Below are 17,616 nucleotides of genomic sequence, written 5' to 3'. Positions count from 1 at the left end.
TGGACTTTTAGCCTCTAGAACTGTGAGGAAATGGACTTCTATTGCATAAGCCGCTCGCTCTGCATTTTGTTTTGGCAGCCCCAGGTAAGACAGTAGGCTGGGGGGACTGGAATAAGCTGTTTCTGTTTCTTAACTCAGTGCTCAGCTGGAGCATGAGTCCTCAGTATTAGCCATTACTGATTATTATTAATAAGATAGGCAAGGAAATCACGAGAGTGTATTTATAAAATGCTAGACGAATGTCAGTTGCTGAATTGGGAAGTGAGTGCACGTCTCTTGGAACAGACAGCTGATTTCCTAGGGTATCACAGCATGTGCAGATGGGCGTCTTGAGTTGTTGCGGTCAACTCTGAGAAACAGCTGTGAGTGGAAGTCAGCAAGCTGCAGACTGGTGGGCTTGACTTTGGTCCTGTTCTAGAAGGAAATTATTTAAAAGGATGGTTTGTTGGCCCTTAGAAAATGAAGGGAACATTAGATATGAGCAGCGTTTTTCTAAGAATAAGTGGTGTCAGGCCGATCTTATTTCTAACATCTTGATCATAGCATAACTGGATTTTAGAAGGTTTTAAAATAAGAACAAAGTTGATAAATGTGGGCTGAGTGTCTCTGTGGTTAGAGACTACAGATGGTGGTCCATTAGAATCTGAGTGTCTCTGTGGTTAGAGATGGTGGTCCATTAGCAGCTGAGTGTCTCTGTGGTTGGAGAGACTACAGCTGGCGGCCCATTTGCATCCGACCTCAGCTGGTCACTGTATCCCTGTCACATTCATCAGTGCGTGATACACCAACATTGGAGGTCCCACACTGGGGTCAGGTCATGCTGGGCTCTTATCAGTAGTTCCTGAGAGAATCAGGTAACGTCCTCAGGCCTCAGTTTCCTAGCTATAAATGAGGACGATGACCACTGATAACTCATCAAGTTGTTGAGAGAATTCATTGGCTCAGGCCTTAGGCTTTGCAGGTGCTCAGCAATTGCCGGTTATCCTCACTGGAGAGCATGAACCTGAGTGGACAGCCGAGGGGACGACCTGAGAATGGAATAATGGGCCCAACGGGTTGAAGCTGCCAAAGGACGAACTCGCTCTCAGGCTGATACAGGCCTCCCCCGATACGCGTTCCCTTCTGAGCTTAACGAGGGAGCTTGCCACACCACAGCGCGCTCAGAGGAGGGGAGCCTGGAGGTGAATGTGGAGGAGTGTCCTGTGAGGGCTGGATGATGGTCAGACCAGCTTCCTCCGAGCCCCAGAATACGTGGGTCCCCTCCCTTGGTCACAGACACCTCACAGCACCCATTCGTTTCCCTTCCCATCACAGTGATGACTGTGTAATTATTTGGTTATTCTTCGTTCGCTGGCGGTGTCCTCCACTAGAAGGTTAGTCCCAGGAGGACAGGGACTTGCCCATGTATTCACCTTGTGTTTCCAGAGCTGAGAGGCGTGCCCGGCCCACACTGAGAGCTCAGTTAATGTTGGAAGAACAAATAACTGAGGATAAGAGTGATTGACGTGATGCTGGGCCGCAGCTCAAGGGAGGACCAACTTCCTGGAGAAGTTACCAGGAGGCAGTTCGGGCCTCGAAGATGTCACCTCTTTAAAAGCCTGGAGTCATCAGAAAACAGCAAGGGCTCTGTGGGGATGTCTCAGGGGGGCGAGGTGGCTGGCACAGTCCTCAGAGCAGGCATTTCTATACCAGATAATCCTGCTTCAGTCGGGTGGTAAAAACCGGCTGCCTCTGGGCAAATGCCGCCAGCAAATGTGTTTGCTTTCACCCTCAGAGTTTGAAATCTTTTTTGAATTAGTTTCGAACATTTTAGAATCGGAAGGATATCACACAAAAAGTCATGTTTGAAGTCAGCCGCTCTCAAAGCGCAGAGTGGCAGCTGCCCCTTTAAACGCTGCTGCCCCCTGTTCCCAGTTTGTGTTCCCTGGTCTTGTCAGGAAACACCCTCTCCTCTCCACTCCAGAGTGTGTGAAAAAAACTCGAGAAATAGTCTTTTGTCATTCCTAGGATTCGGGCTGCTGCTTTGCCCTGCCTCCACCCCACATCCTTCCTGAGGGACAGCGCTTGCATAGCGGACGGAAAATCTGCACGCTATGGTAGCTGTAATTCAGAAAAGGTTTGCGGGAGAAGCTACCGGAAAGAGCTGGGAAGGCTCTCCTGTCGTCATCACTTGGGGGTGTCAGAGGTTTGCCCTGGCTTTTAACATCTTTGGGGTCACAAACCTCTTTGGGAATATGAAAACGTATAGATCCTCCCCCCAGAAAAATGCAGACACCAAGGGGCCTTTCAGACAACGGCGGGACATTCATGGACTCCCACGGCCTTTCTCATGCCCTGATGGAGGAGGGTGAGTGAATTGACGTGCTGTCCCCTCGGCTAGGGACAAGGAGTGAGAGTCAGGTCCTTCATTCATTCTCTTGTGAACCCTAGTCTGACCAACCCCCCCTCCCAGGGCGGCCTCGGCGCTCCCGGGGCGCAGGGGAGGTGGACGCGCCGCTGGGCCCCGCCAGCCCGGCCGGCGCCCCCTCCCCCGGCCCCTCCCCCCCGCCGCGCGAGCCGCTTCCGCGCACGTGACCGCGGCCGAGCGTCGGGCTCTGACGAGTTGCAGGGAGCCGGCAGCTCCCGGCCCGCCGTCGCTCCGGCTCTGGCTCCGGCTGCGGCTGCCGCGGCTGCTGTGCCCCGAGCCCGCCCGGCGCCGAGGGCTGGGGCCCCGCGATGGAACCGTGAGTGCAGGCCCGGGCGGCGCGTGAGGGGGTGCGGGGCAGGGGTCCCCCGGGCGCCCGGGCCCGGACTTGGGGCTCCCGCGTCCCGCTCCCGGGAGCCCTGCCGCGGGTCCCCCCGCCCACGTGGAGCTCGGGGCGCAGCCGGGGCTTCGTGGGGGTGACTCGGCTCAGGGGCCCCTCCACGGGCCTGCCGGCCCGGCCGGAGTTAGTAGCGGAGACGGGGTCAGGGATCCAGGGCGGGCCTTGGCCCGAGCGCATCTCAGGAAGGCCCTGCGAGGCCAGCACTGGCCCTGCTCGTTCCCGGAGAGCCGGGTGACCCCCGTCCTTCCCCAGCGCAGCTCCAAGGAGATGGCTGAGGAGTGGCTGGTCCCTCCCGGAGCCCCCGCCCGGCCTCCCCGCTGGGAAGGTGGTGATCCCGTGCCCCGGGCAGTGGCCCTGTTCGTCACCTCTTGTGAAAAGCGCCCTGGGCGCCCTACTGCTTTTTGTGATGGAGCCCAGCGCCAGGTAGGGAGAGGCGCTCTCCATTGGCTTTTTGATGATTTTGGGAGCCTGCTGCAGCCTCTTTAGATCTCGGGGATACCGAGGTTTATGAGTTTTACAATATGCTGACTTCGGACCTATTATTTCTGTGAAGTTCAGGGGTTTTAATGAGGAAAAACCTGTCCAGGGCCCCATGGACGCCATCCCTAAAGCTTGCTTTTGATGCAACAGAGTCACCTGGGTGCCCCTCAGGGGACGTACGGAAAAGGAGGAGAGAGAATTAAAAAGAAGTTTAGCACTTGAGTTCCAAATGTGGAGAGAAGGGTTGCCCGGAGTCTCTGCAGCGTGGAGCAGGTTTGGCGGGCAGGTTCCCACAATTGAAGGCGGCCCTAAGGCGGGACTGTGTGAGTTTCTCTGTGCATTTGAGGTTTTAGAGGTTTGCAGTGGACCCCTGCTGATTTCTCTGACTGTGGACATACCAGACGCAAGATCTGAGTGTGTTGCCTGAATGCAAACACGTGTGGTGGAAGGAAAGGTTTTTCCTCCTGCTTCTGTAGAAGTTTCTGACTTGATCACTTTAACACAACATAGGAAAGCTGACTTGCACAAAATGTCAGTCCCAGATGGGTGTTTCAGAGGTCTGTCTTTTAATTAAACCCTAGACGGAGATAGGCTAGCAGTACTGCCTCTCTCCAGCTCCGGGGGCGCCATTCCTTTGTGGTATATGTGAATAGCACCGCTGGGAATACTGCGTGAAATTGTGACCTTGTGGCGGAGTGACAACGTAGCATGTTTAGGAGGTCCTCGCATACCGAGTCTCCTTGGGCCCGCACTGCACGGCAGCCAGGGTGGCATGTGGTGGCGTGATCTCCCTAGGATGTGGAGAGGCAGAGAGTTTGAAGCCGTGTGGGTGGTAGCTGACTGCAGTCCGTGTCTCCTGCGGGAGCCCTGTGCTCTGTTACCTGACAGCCAAGTAGACCAGGCTGAGCCAATAACTAACGGAGGAGCTGTAAAACCACAGTTTGAATGAAGGACTTGAGTGGAGCCTTCGAGTCGCTCCCCCCCTGCGGAGGGTAGGCCATGCAGATGCTCTCCTGTTGAGCAAGGGGCCAGGGGTGTGCTTCTCTGGAGGTCAGCCAGCGACCATCGTCCAGCACTCAGAACGGCAGGGACCTGCAAGTCACAAAAAGTCTTTGGCAGCCAATAAACATCTTACCAAAAAAAAAAAAAAAGCCTGAAAATCTGAAGCGTGTGCGGGACTTCAGCGCCTGGTAGGGTCAAAGTGCTCTTGTTGGCAGATATGACAAGGAGACCCGTGGCGACAAAGGTGAGAAGTGACAGGAGCGGGAAGAGAAGCCAGGAGAAGGAACAGGCTGGGGGAGATTGGAAGAGGATAGAGGGGCCTGCAGGAGCACACCTAGGGGCCGGGGGATTCACGCAGTCCTGTTGCACTGACCTCCCTGTTCAGGTGCAGCCCAGCCTATTCTTTTCAAGAGGGCAGGAGAGATTGCCACCAAAATCAGTCAGACAAAAAGAGTTCCCAGTTCTAAAAACTTTATGCTTAAGTTTCCTGCAAACTCCATTCCTTTTCTGATGATGCCAGGGAAGCAAGAGCGCTGAGAGTTCCGGTGGGGGTGGGGGTGGGGGTGGGAGGATGGGGTAGGGCGTGTCTCAATCAGTTGCTAAATGTGACTAACAGGAACACCTGTTTGAGTGGTTCTTGCGTGGGCCCTGCGTGGCCGAGATTTCTCAGGTTCATTTGTTTCTTTGCTCTTAACTAGCATTTCTCTGCAAACTTCAATCAGGTTGCCTCTTGTGTGTCTTAATTGGCATTTACAGCCAGTTTTTTTTTGTTTTGTTTTGTTTTGTTTTGCGGTACGCGGGCCTCTCACTGTTGTGGCCTCTCCCGTTGAGGAGCACAGGCTCCGGACGCGCAGGCTCAGCGGCCATGGCTCACGGGCCCAGCCGCTCCGCGGAATGTGGGATCCTCCCAGACTGGGACACGAACGTGTGTCCCCTGCATCGGCAGGTGGACTCTCAACCACTGCGCCACCAGGGAAACCCTGGCATTTACAGCCAGTTTTTAAAGAGTGTGTTTTACATGTCTCCGTCATCCTGGGTGCATTTAAGTGCAGAAGTGTGTTATTTAGATTTCTTTTCTGCAGCAGCGAAGGGGTGGCACAAATGAGCACAGTGGAGTCCAGCTGTGGTTGCTGTGGCCCAGGCCTTCTGAGTGTCCTGGTGCTTGAGGAGACAGCAGAGCTGGGTCAGAATCCTGTTCCTGCAGCCATAGAGTTGTTTAGGATTGCGTCCCTTAGGGTAATTTATTTTCAGAGCCAGAAGGATCTGTAAAGCTAATGAAAGATGACATGGCGTTTACCGCGTACCAGGTTCTGCTGCAGCACTTCACGTACGTTGTTTCACGTAAGCCTCATAACCACCCTTCCCATGAAGAACTTTCTCTTATCCCAGTGTTACAGATGAGAAAACGGGGGTGCAGAGAAGTCAAGTGCGTTTCTCCAGGTCATGGCTAGTAAGTCACAGAGGATGGAAGCCCGGGAGTGGGCTCTAGGGCCCACAGTCTTGAGGTCGATATACTCCCCTGCCTCAGTAACAGCTGGCCCAGACTGAGTGTTAGCAAGGCTCCCTTGCCATAACTCGCTTCATTGTCACAGCAGCCCTCGGAGGTGGGGTCCCTCAGTTTCCTGAATTTTACAGTTCAGGAACCAGAGGCCCCGGGAGGTGACGTTGTTCCCCCCAGGTCACCCTGCTGGTCAGTGGTACAGGGGCCTTCCAGCCTAGGCAGTCGGCCTCCAGAGCCCAAGTTCTTAACCACTGGGCCACACTGCCCAGTATGTGGCCGGCTTCTTTGTTCTGTTTGCCGTGGGAAGGGTATTCGATGACCTGACCAACGCGCTCCTGGCTGTGAGTCACTGGGCTTGCGGCCTAGCAAGGATACACATGAATTCTTGGTTCCTTGAGAAGCTTAGAACATCGTTCATTAAAATACTTTTTGAGGTCGTTGGGCCTTGAATGTTTGTATAATGGCTTTTTTGAACAACTAAAGATAATTTTTCTGTGATATATTCAAGTTGGTTGATTGAAATTTCAGAATTCCTATTCTGTTCTTCTCAGAGTTTCTCCCTCTCAAACCCTACTAAATGGTGGGTTATTTAAAAAGGAAAGTTTCGTGAGGGTGCCAAAGAGTGAGGGAGTGGTGGGCCTCCTTTCCACCCCTGACCCTGTGGATTCAAATCCCACCTCTGTCTCCTGCTGACCGGGACCTAAGTGGGTGTATACTTTCCCCAGCCTCTATTTTCCCATATATAAAATGGGCTGATGATACCTGCCTCACAGGGAAGCACCTGGCTGGGTACCAAGTAGGTGCGTAGGGAACACTGAGCCCTCCTGCCCTTTCCTGCAGTTAGTTGGGTTCTGAACCAGAGGAGGGGACATTTTACGTAGTGGATCATCAGGGATATCGGTTGGATGAAAACTGAGATTAAAAAAAAAAAGGGGGCAGGGGAAAAGCACAACCATTACTATTAATAACTGACACAATTGAGTTCTTCCTCTGTGCTTACTACACTGTTCTAAGTGTTTCATTTTTCGTCTGTGCTCCCACTGGTCCTGTGGGTGTCATTCTGCCTGTCTCTGGTTTGCAGACGAGGATGCTGACATCCTGAGAAATTACCTGGTTGCCCAGGGAAGTGGGGGAGCCAGGATTTGAACCCAGCCTGACGGGCACCAGGCCAGTGCTCTGGGCCCCGGGAGACAAATGATTTTTATACAGATTGTGAGAAAAATAAAATCCTAACTAAAACTTGAGAACAGGCTGAGAGATCAAAAATCCCTTTCCACTGCCCAGACTCTAATTTTTTAATTCTAAAGTGGGAAATCTGGGTATGAGGTGAGCAAACAGCAAAGTTTGTAATCCCGAGGCAGTTTCAGTCTTACCTGCCTGCTGCACCGTGACTTGAGGGGCTGAGACGGAATATGTAATTCTGTGGTGTCATAAAGATGCGTCAAACTTGGACAAGATCCATGATGGCATTTTTCTGGGAAAGAAGTCTTCAGATTGAATATCTATCAGTGCTTGCTTTGGTTTTCAAAAAAACAAAAAAACAAAAAAACACACAACGTGATTCTGAGACCCCTGCAGCTCCTGGTGCTGTTTTCTCCTGCCTGGACACATGCTGGTTGGCCCCAGGGGCTCCGTCAAAGGCAGAGGTTGTGGTGCTGGTTTCCTCCCATCCTGCTCTCTGCATTGCTTAGAGACGTACCTCGAGGCATTTTCTCGCCCTCTCTGCTCACCCGAGTTCTGTCCATTTCATGGTCATTCTGCTCCAGGCCCATAAAGAGGCTCATCGAGTGCTTGCCTCCCCTACAGTTTCTTTCTAGTGCCGCTTTATTAACTCCTCTGAGACCTGCGTGGGAGGGAGAAGTGCTTAGTGGGAAAAGGAGTGTTGGCTGTGGCCTGTCGGGAGTGCTTGATGGCCCTAATGGGGACACAGGCTTTCCCGCTGGCCGGTGAAGGAAAGGGCGTCTGAACAAGGGTGTGACCTCAGCGGGAGGTCAGGGGTCTGGTTTTCGATGCGTCACACTCGAGATGCCTACCAGATATCCAAGTGGAGCTGTCAAGTAGGCTTTTCATGGAAGTCCAGAGTCCAGCTGGGCTGAGATACGAATGTGGAAGTGCTCGCATGTGCATTGTCTCTAAAGCCTGAAACAGGATGAGGTCGCCTGGGGAGTGAGAGTAGAGAAGAGAGGCCTAGAGCAGCATCATGCCAAGGAGCCCCAGTAAGTGAAGATGGTGCTCGCCTGTGGAGGGCCCTGCAGAGTAAGTTTCCCAGCCGTCCTCTCATGGGAATTGATGTCTCCAGAGATTCGCCTCCTTTGGAAGCGTCTCTTGGAAGCGGCCATGAATATGCATCATGGAGGGGAGGCAGAGCTTACAGCGATTTGGATTAAAGCTGCAATTTTGGGCGTTGGCTTTCCAAGAAATGTATTTTTAGTTTCTCTAGGAAATATGTCTGTGATATTGTAAATTACCCATGAAAATTGAGATTAATTTAGCAGGAACCTAAAGAGTACAAGCTGGTGCCAAGGCGACAATCTGTTCCATTGCATTTGAAAGGTCTTCCAAGGGCATGGGGGCTCCAAAGAGACCAGACTTTTTGAGTGTGTTTTAGATGCCTGAGTGTGGAAAGATCCATGGACCTGGAGAGGAAGACTGATGTATGGGACCCATCAAGAGAAGAAAAAGAGAGACACGGATCGTGAGCTGGCAGGGTTTTGTAGGAAGTCTTCCTGCCGTGGTTATCTAGGTAGAAGACTGCATCGGCAGCGGTGCTTGACCTGGCCAGGTTGCATGGGGAAATGGGGAGCCCTTTCCCTGCTCCCTGGCATCTCACCACCAATTTGAGGGGACTACATGAACACCTTGGAGAAAACTAATAAAAGTTGAGTCGAATAGATGTTTTCTGAACGCGCACCACGTGTCTGTCTGGTGTCCATGTGGGTAGATTGATGCTTTATTTTCAAGCACTCAGCTATGTAGTGCAGGCCACACATGTTGTAGTGGTTTAAAGGCCTGGGCAGCCATGAGAGGTGGAGAAGCGAGGGAAAGCTTCATGGAGAAGGTGGGACACACAGGTGAGCCATGAATGCTGGGTCTGATTTGGATAGTTTGGTAGGGAGAAGAGAGAGCGTTTCAGATCAGGAGAGCAGTACCTGAATGGGCTAGTCTGGACTCAGGCTTGACCACGGTGGGAAGCTTTATAGAATTTAAGCGCGAAGCCCTGGAGTCTGACGCCTGTGTTTGAATGCAGCCTCTGCTTTGAGATCTAGGGCAGGTCACCTACCTTGCTGAGCCTCAGCTTTCTCATCTGTGAGATGGGGCTGTTAGTAGTCCCTACCTGAGAAGGCAGCTGTGCTGACTAAGGAGGTAGTGATTCTCGCAGGGTACATGCAGGACGGTGGGAACTTAGGGGCGGATTTGGGGGCCTCGAAGGCCATAGGAAGGCGTTTAAACTCAGTCGAGTTGCTCTCTGTGCCGGAGTAGCATGTTAACAGTGCCATAATACCCGCACAGGAAGGCGCACCTGGAAGGCTGCTGCAGGGGCTGAGTGGGAGGTGATGAGGGCCTGGGCTGCGGGACTGGTGTGCTGGGGGTGCAGAGAAGAGAGGCATCACCTCTTCCGGGCTGGCTGTGTGGGATGAATGAGAGGCGGACGTCGGAGGTGACTCCAGGGTTTCTGGAGGTGGGGATGGAGAAAGCGGAGAGGCCAGAAATGGGCAGTGGAAGCAGGTTTTTCGTTTATGTTATTTTGTTTTTTAATGGGTTCAGTCTTAAACCTATTGACCGTGACTGGATGTAGGACTCCTAAGGGAAAGTGTCTTGGGAACCACGAGTTTTGAGTGGGGTCGGGGCAGGCAGGACGCTGGGGATGGTCCTGGAGGCGGAAGGACCGTTAACGAGGAAGCAGGAGGTCCACGGGTGTTGGAGGGTCCACGTGGGGTCCTGACTCTGGGCTGGAGAGTTGCCAGAAGCGGGTGGGCGACTGTAGACGAGGAGATGAGGGTGGCTTGGAGCCCGCTGGGTGCTCGGCCGCGTCTGTTTTCCGCGTCAAAGTCTGACCCCTGAGCAGAGGCGCTCCTCCGGCTGGCGGCGATCACAGGGCGTGAAGGCTGTCTGCTCAGGGGGACACGCCCGGCTGTGGGCTGCTTCACGTTGGCTGGGCTGTTCAGCAGGCGGCGGGGCTGGGCAGCAGGCAGAGGAGCCGCTGGGTGCGGCGTCGGGGCAGGAAGCCAGGAGGCAGGCGGCGAGCATGAGGGGCCGGGCGAAGCCCGCGGGGGCGGCCCGCGCTGCTCTCCGTGACTCTTCGCCGCCGCGGCTTGTGCCGCCGTCACGACGGCGCCCGGGAGTTCTGTGGACTGTGCTCAGCCGTGTGGGCCTGTGGTTTGTCGGGAATCACGTGCGGTCCCCGAGGTGCCGGGAGCCTCTGGGTTCTCGGCGAACTGCTTCGGAGCTTCCAGTGACGCGTCGTGAGTAGGCCGGTGGAGACGGAGGCGTCGCCAGCTGGGTCCTGCAGTCTGGGCGCGGGCCCGCGGCCCGGGACACCGAGGCTGCAGCGCCCCCCCGACGTGAGGCTGCCTGAGGCGGTGTCCTGCCGCTCGGGAGACGGGGACGGAGGGAAACGAGGCCCGTGCCCACCCTGTCCCCAGCGAGCCCTGGTCAGCGGGGCTGCTTGTGCCGTGACATCTGCTCACGCGGGGGCTTGTTTTGCTGCCTCCGTGTCTTTTTTTTGTCCAGCTGGGTGAGGCTTGATTGCCGAAGCAGGGACGTATCTAATAAATTGGATTGAAGTGGAAGTTTTAAGGAAGGGGAAACGACAGACCTTTATTGAGTTCCCGAGGAGAAAACTGGAAAAATACCCAGCGTGGTCCGTGTGCTGCGGGCGTTTGACCTTGTGCCGTCGTCTTTCTGAACCCTCTTTCTTCAGCGCTCCTTCTCACCTGCTGAGTAGCTGGGCTTTTATAGTAAATCATTGATAATGCGTTTTGTTGATAATGTTTTAAAAATCAAATTTTAGATATAACTTTTCTTATTCTGTTTTCCTCTGCTTCCAAACCCTCCGTTCTGTGCTTTCACCTCTGCTGGGGAGCCCTTGGTGCCCCTCAGAGCCCCAGGGTCACCCCGAGAGCAGCCCGGGGGAGGGGGGGCCGTGAATGACTTTGTGTAATTTTTTTAAACAACTTTCGATTTACAGAAAAGTGGCCAAGACTGTACCGAGTGTTTCTGCACACCCTTCACGGGGCTTCCCCTCGTGTCGGTGTCCAGAACCCGTGGCACGTTTGTCAGCGCTCAGGTCGGCATCGGGGCAGTGCTGTTCACACCTGACCGTGTTTGCACGTCCCCAGCATCCAGTCCGTTTAGCTTCATGCGCCGTTGCTCCACGTAGAGATGCGCAGCTACGAGGAAGTCTTCCCTCTTCAGGGTGTGCTGAGGCCTCTCATGGGAGGGGGACGAGGGGACAGGGAAGCGACACAGGAGCCCTTCCTCGTGCCAGCCCTGCACTCCACCCGGCTTCCACAGAGGCCCTCGTGGGGTGGGGGGCGGGGTCCGCTCGCTTCCGTCCTGCTTCCCAGAGCCTCCTTCCCGCAGCGCCGGGACCGCCAAGGGCAGAGCTGTGGCATCTTGGGCAAGAGTCCTGCTGTCTCTAGACCTCGGGCTCCCCGTGTGCAAATCCAAGGAGCCGGACTTCTTCCCTGACGTGATTTCTGGCTCTAATGGCGTAAGGCTTTCGGGCCTTTTAGGATCTTTAGGGTCCAAAATCTGAGTTGGGATTAGGCCACTTAATTCACGAGCTCTCGCTCCCCACGCACAGCGGGGTCATTGGTGGTCCAACCTTCAGACCTGAGTCCCAGAGGGAAAAACACTGGTTCCTTTATTTCTTCACTGGTCCCGTCACCCAGTGAAGCATGGGCATGCCCATCTGAAAGTTCACTCACCTGGGCCTGGCAGGAGAGCGCTGACTCAGTGTCAGCAAAGCCACGTCAGGGAGACTTAGGGCCACCTTTGCCCTGGGATGCCGCCCAGCTTGTTTCCAGCTCGGGACGGCTGCCTTGGCCGTGTAAGGGAGAGGGTGCGCATGTGCACACGGCCGTGAACTTGATACCGCAAGAGCAAACAGCCTTCCCTCCCTTTCCGGTTCAGAGCCCGATTCTCCCCCTCCCGGTGGGGGGCAGTTGTCACCTTCCTGAGAGGCAGGCATGAGAAATTCCTCCTGCCCGCTCAGCTCCCCAGACCAGGAAGTGCTGGGCACGGAAGAGGACATCGGGAGCAAAGCAAGACAGAACACCCCCCTGGCTCTCATCTTTCGGGGCTCTGGGCCTCCCCAGCGGGCTACAGGGTGGGGGGCCGGCCTCCCCTTTGTCTCAGGGGAATCGGAGCTGGGCCTGCACCTGCGTTCCAGCCTGTCTGGGGCTGCCTGTAGGGGCGGCGCTGAGGACCTGCCACTCTCCAGCGTTTATGTCTGTCCTTCCCAGACTTCCCTTTTGTTTCCTGGCTCCTGGTGTAGGGAGTTCTAAAAGAGAAGTGAGACCTACCCCACCACCATTGTCTTCTGACCAAAGAAGTAGGGGTGAACAGGAGGGAGCCGATGCTCGGGTGTTAGGACGCGTCCTCTGAATCGCTTTCATATCCGTGTCACTCGCAGAGAACCGCAGCAGCGTGCTGAGTTGCATCAAAAGCAGACCCCAAGTGAAGGCCAGGCTGAGCCTCACCACGATGGGTGAGGCCAGTGACGGGGGGAGCCCTGGACAGGAAACACAAAGCTGGGGGCTGGCGGGAAGACCGGCTAGGACATACGATTCCGGGGCGCCTGGAACCCCCAGTCTGGGCTTGACTGTGGCATCTGCGTGTGAGGAGTTAGGGTCCTCCCTGCGCCTGGACTCTGCTCTAGCTGCTGAAAACGGGGGTGTGGAGGGGTTCAGCCCTGCTCTGTGGCCTGGCGAACGTGCCCCGAGTGGGCTTTGAAGCTCCTTCTCCTGCCACAAGGGTGGGGTTTGCCTGGCCCCCTGCGGCACGGGGTGCCAGGCCCAGAACATACCGGAATGGCCCCCACCCCAGCAGTGGTCACTAAGGCTATTTAGGTGGTTTTGTCAGCCGAGTCACCTGGATTGAGTATAGGTCCTCCTCTTAGGCGAGGGCTCGCAGGCTGGGGAGGCCCTCGCCCTGCCGCCCCTCACCCCGGCTTCTCCCCGCAGGCTGGCGCCCATGCGGCTGTACACGCTCTCCAAGCGCCACTTCGTCCTCGTGTTCGTCGTCTTCTTCGTCTGTTTCGGCCTGACCGTCTTCGTGGGGATCAGAGGTGAGCAGCAGTTTTCCATTTGTTTCTTTAATTGAAGTGAAATTGATGTACAATATTGTGTTAGTTTCCGCTGTACAGCAAAGTGATTCAGTTATACATATTATATATTCTTTTTCATATTCTTCTCCATTATGGTTTATTACAGGATACTGAATATAGTTCCCTGTGCTGTACAGTAGGACTTTGTTGTTTATCCATTTTATATGTAATAGTTTGCATCTGCTAATCCCAAACTCCCAATCCAACCCTCTCACGCCTCCTCTCCACCTTGGCAACCACAAGTCTGTTCTCTATGTCTGCGACCATTTCTGTTTTAAGTAAGTTCATTTGTTATATGTTAGATTCCACATATAAGTGATAGCATATGGTCGTTGTCTTTCTCTTTCTGGCTTCATTTAGTATGATAAGCTCTAGGTCCATCCATGTAGCTGCAAATGGCATTATTTCATTCTTTTTATGGCTGAGTAGTATTCCACTGTATGTATGTTCCACATCTTCTTTATCCATTCATCTGTCATTGGACATTTAGGTTGTTTCCATGTCCTGGCTATTGTAAATAGTGCTGCTATGAACATAGGGGTACATGTATCTTTTTGAATTATAGTGTTGTCCAGACATAAGCATAGGAGTGGGATTGCTGGATCATAGGACAACTCTATTTTTAGTTTTTGAGAAACCTCAGTACTGTTCTCCATAGTGGCTGCACCAATTTACATTCCCACCAACAGTGTAGGTTCCCTTTTCTCCACACCCTCTCCAGCATTTGTTATTTGTAGATTTTTAAAATGATGGCCATTCTGACTGGTGTGAAGTGGTACATCACTGTAGTTTTTTTGTTTGTTTGCTTTTTATAAATTTATTTATTTATTTCTGGGTGTGTTGGGTCTTCGTTTCTGTGCGAGGGCTTTCTCTAGTTGTGGCAAGCAGGGGCCACTCTTCATCGCGGTGCGTGGGCCTCTCACTGTCGCGGCCTCTCTTGTTGCGGAGCACAGGCTCCAGACGCACAGGCTCAGTAGCTGTGGCTCACGGTCCTAGTTGCTCCATGGTATGTGGAATCTTCCCAGACCAGGGCTCGAACCCCTGTCCCCTGCATTGGCAGGCAGATTCTCAACCACTGCGCCACCAGGGAAGCCCCACATCACTGTAGTTTTGATGTTCATTTCTCTAATAATTAGCAATGTTGAGCATCTTTTCATGTGCCTATTGGCCATCTCTATGTCTTCTTTGGAGAAATGTCTATTTAAGTCTTATGCCCATTTATTGATTGGGTTTTTTTGTTGTTGTTATTGAGTTGTATGAACTGTTTGTATATTTTGGAAATTAAGACCTTGTCAGTCACATCATTTGCAAATATTTTCTCCTAGTTCATAGGTTGTCTTTTCATTTTGTTTATGGTTTCCTTTGCTGTGCAAAAGCTTATAAGTTTAATTAGGTCTCATTTGTTTATATTTGATTTTATTTCTATTGCCTTGGGAGACTGACCTAAGAAAACATTGCTACGATTTATGTCAGAGAATGTTTTGCCTATATTCTCTCCTAGGAGTTTTATGGTGTCATGTCTTATATTTAAGTCTTTAAGGCATTTTGAGTTTATTTTTGTGTATGGTTTGAGGGTGTGTTCTAACTTTATTGATTTACATGCAGCTGTCCAACTTTCCCAGCACCACTTGCTTGCTGAATAGTCTGTCTTTTCTCCATTGTATGTACTTGCCTCCCTTGTCAAAGATTAATTGACCATAGGTGTATGGGTTTATTTTGGGGCTCTTTATTCTGTCCCAGTGATCCATTTGTCTGTTTTTGTGCCAATACCATGTTATTTTGATTACTGTAGCTTTATAGTATTGTCTGACGTCTGGGAGGGTTATGCCACCAGATTTCTTCTTTTTCCTCAGGATTGCTTTGGCAATTCTGGGTCTTTTATGGTTCCATGTAAATTTTAGGATTATTTGTCCTAGTTCTGTGAAAAATGTTATGGGTAATTTGATAGGGATAGCATTAAATCAATAGATTGCTTTGAGTAGTATGGCCATGTTAACAATATTAATTCTCCTAATCCAAGAACATGGGATATTTTTCCATTTCTTTAAATCATCTTCAGTTTCCTTTATCAGTGTTTATAGCTCTCAGGGTACAAGTCTTTTACCTCCTTGGTCAGGTTTATTCCTGAGTATTTTTTAATTAATTAATTAATTAATTTTTATTTTATTTTTGGCTGCATCGGGTCTTCGTTGCTGCACGTGGGCTTTCTCTAGTTGTGACGAGCAGGGGCCACTCTTCGTTATGGTGTGCGGGCTTCTCATTGGGATGGCTTCTCTCGTTGCGAGCACGGGCTCTAGGCGTGCGGACTTCAGTAGTTGTGGCACGCGGGCTCAGTAGTTGTGGCTCGAGGGCTCTAGAGTGCTGGCTCTGTAGTTGAGGCACATGGGCTTAGTTGCTCCACGGCATGTCGGATCTTCCTGGAGCAGGGATCGAACCCGTGTCCCCTGTATTGGCAGGCAGATTCTTAACCACTGCGCCACCAGGGAAATCCTGTATTTTATTTTTTTTGATGTGATTTTAAGAGGGATTTTTTTTTTACTTTCCCTTTCTGATATTTTATTGTTAATGTAAATAAATGCAACCAATTTCTGTATGTTAATCTTGTATCCTGCTACCTTGCTGAATTCATTTATCAGTTCTAGTAGTTTTTGCGTGGATTCTTTGGGGTTTTCTATAAATAGCATTATGTTATCTGCATATAATGACAGTTTTACCTCTTCCCTTCCAATTTGGATACGCTTTATTTCTTTTTCTTGTCCAGTTGCTGTGGCTAGGACTTCCAGTACTCTGTTGAATAGAGGTGGTGAGAGTGGGCATCCTTGTCTTGCTCCAGATTTTAGTGGGAAGGCTTTCAGCTGTTCACTGTTGAGTATTATGTTGGCTGTGGGTTTGTCATAAATAACTTTTATTATGTTGAGTTAGGTTCCCTCTTTACCCACTTTGATAAGAGTTTTTGTCATGAATGGATGTTGAATTTTATCAAATGCTTTTTCTGCATCTGTTGAGATGATCATGTGGTTTTTGTCTTTTGTTGCTGTGGAGTATCACATTGATTGATTTGTGTATGTTGAACCGTCCTTGTTACCCTGGGATGAATCTCACTTGGTCATGGTGTATGATCTTTTTTATATGTTGTTGGATTTGGTTTGCTAATATTTTGTTGAGAATTTTTGCATCTATATTCATCAAAGATATTGGCCTGTAATTTTCGTTTTTGGTGGTGTCCTTGTCCGGTTTTGGTATCAGGGTGGTGCTGTCTTCATAGAATGACTTTGGGAGTGTTCCCTGAGGTGAGGAACAGTTTTTGACCATCTTATCATTTATGGTTACCTTGGTGCAGTGCCATTCAGCCCGGCCCAGCTGTACCCACTTGCTCTCATCCCCTGATGGCCCCATCACGGAGGGTGGCGCACGGAGGGGTGACCCTGGTCATGCGCTGCACAGCAGCCAGGGCCTGCACTCAGCTTGGCGGTGCCAGGCGGCCTTGACCACGTACCTTGTGTTGGCAGAGTCTGTTGGGTTCCAGGACCTGCCTGGGTGCTGGGGAATCCAGAACGTGCTGGCTGACTGGGGAGCCGGGCGTATAAATGGTTCCAGTGCAGCAGATTCTGGGGAGGGAGTGAGGTAGTGGTGAGCAGGGGTGGGGAAGGCCCCTGAGGAGCCGAGAGGCTGCTGTGGCGACACCTGGAGCAGGAGGGAGCCTGCAGGTGCTGTGTGAGGGGAAGAGCCACCCATCACCATCTGAGCTTCGAAAATGCCTCTGAAATCATCCAGGCCAGCCCCCTTTCACAGAGATGGGAAGCGGAGAACCTAAGTCAGAAACGCAGGTCTCTTCAGTCCAGGGGTGGGAGGGCAGGAGCCTGCTGAGGCTGCCCCTCCTGTCCTCCTAAATACCTTTTCAGTGAGGGCACTTTATTTAACTACAGCACTGAACATTGAAGCGTGAATGACAGTTGGGCTTAACCTGTCCCAGAGGCACTTGTGCCTCCAAAGGCTGGTTTCTTGACCTGAACTGAAGCTTAGGTAGTGAATGGGCTGAGGAAGCTGGGGGAGAGGGTGGTTATTTAGGTGCCATTTGCGTCCTGCTGATGAAGATGAGGATGGTGACAACAGCAGTTGTGTCCAGCCTCTTCTTTTTCTCCCCGTGAATTCACCAAGGAATCCCAGTTACACGAGTCGCCTCTGTTATCTTACTTGATTTTCACAACTGTCCTTCAGGATTGGTAGGGGAGGCGTTAGTGTTCTCCTGGGTCTCCAGTCTCACAGCACTTCAGCCCACTCTTGTTTCCTTAAGCACCAACATCATGATTACATGAAACCTTCTCCACTCTTGCAGAAATGAACAGTGTTGCACCAAGGCTGAGATGAAAAAGACCATGTTAGGATTTCCATATCCGTTTCCTTCTGTAGAGCTCTAGCGTTAGCAGGTTCTCCAGAGAAACAGACCAATATGTATATATGGAACAGAACCAGATCTGTTTATATAGATTCAGGTGTAT

General features: G+C 51.9%; 1 protein-coding gene across 2 annotated transcripts in view; it reads left to right on the top strand.

Annotated features, from left to right (window-relative positions):
* Nucleotides 1-2,591: 2,591 nt before the first annotated feature.
* TMEM181 (transmembrane protein 181) overlaps nucleotides 2,592-17,616 on the top strand; it is a 47,490-nt gene continuing 32,465 nt past the window's right edge. Inside the window, exons 1-3 of one of the 2 annotated variants that reach the window (XM_027082311.1) lie at nucleotides 2,617-2,723; nucleotides 12,425-12,499; nucleotides 12,975-13,078. In XM_027082311.1, the coding sequence (XP_026938112.1) occupies nucleotides 2,716-2,723; nucleotides 12,425-12,499; nucleotides 12,975-13,078 (187 nt within the window). In that variant the 5' untranslated portion in view covers nucleotides 2,617-2,715. Of the gene's footprint in view, nucleotides 2,724-12,424; nucleotides 12,500-12,974; nucleotides 13,079-17,616 lie in introns of both variants that reach the window. The other variant, XM_027082320.1, reaches the window with a different exon arrangement.

The sequence above is a fragment of the Aethalodelphis obliquidens genome, unplaced genomic scaffold (genome assembly GCF_003676395.1).
Source record: "Aethalodelphis obliquidens isolate GAN/ISIS:26980383/991018 unplaced genomic scaffold, ASM367639v1 scaffold3, whole genome shotgun sequence".
Classification (NCBI taxonomy): domain Eukaryota; kingdom Metazoa; phylum Chordata; class Mammalia; order Artiodactyla; family Delphinidae; genus Aethalodelphis; species Aethalodelphis obliquidens.
The sequence above is the reverse complement of the archived record's forward strand: the minus strand, read 5'-3'. Positions and strand labels throughout refer to the sequence as shown.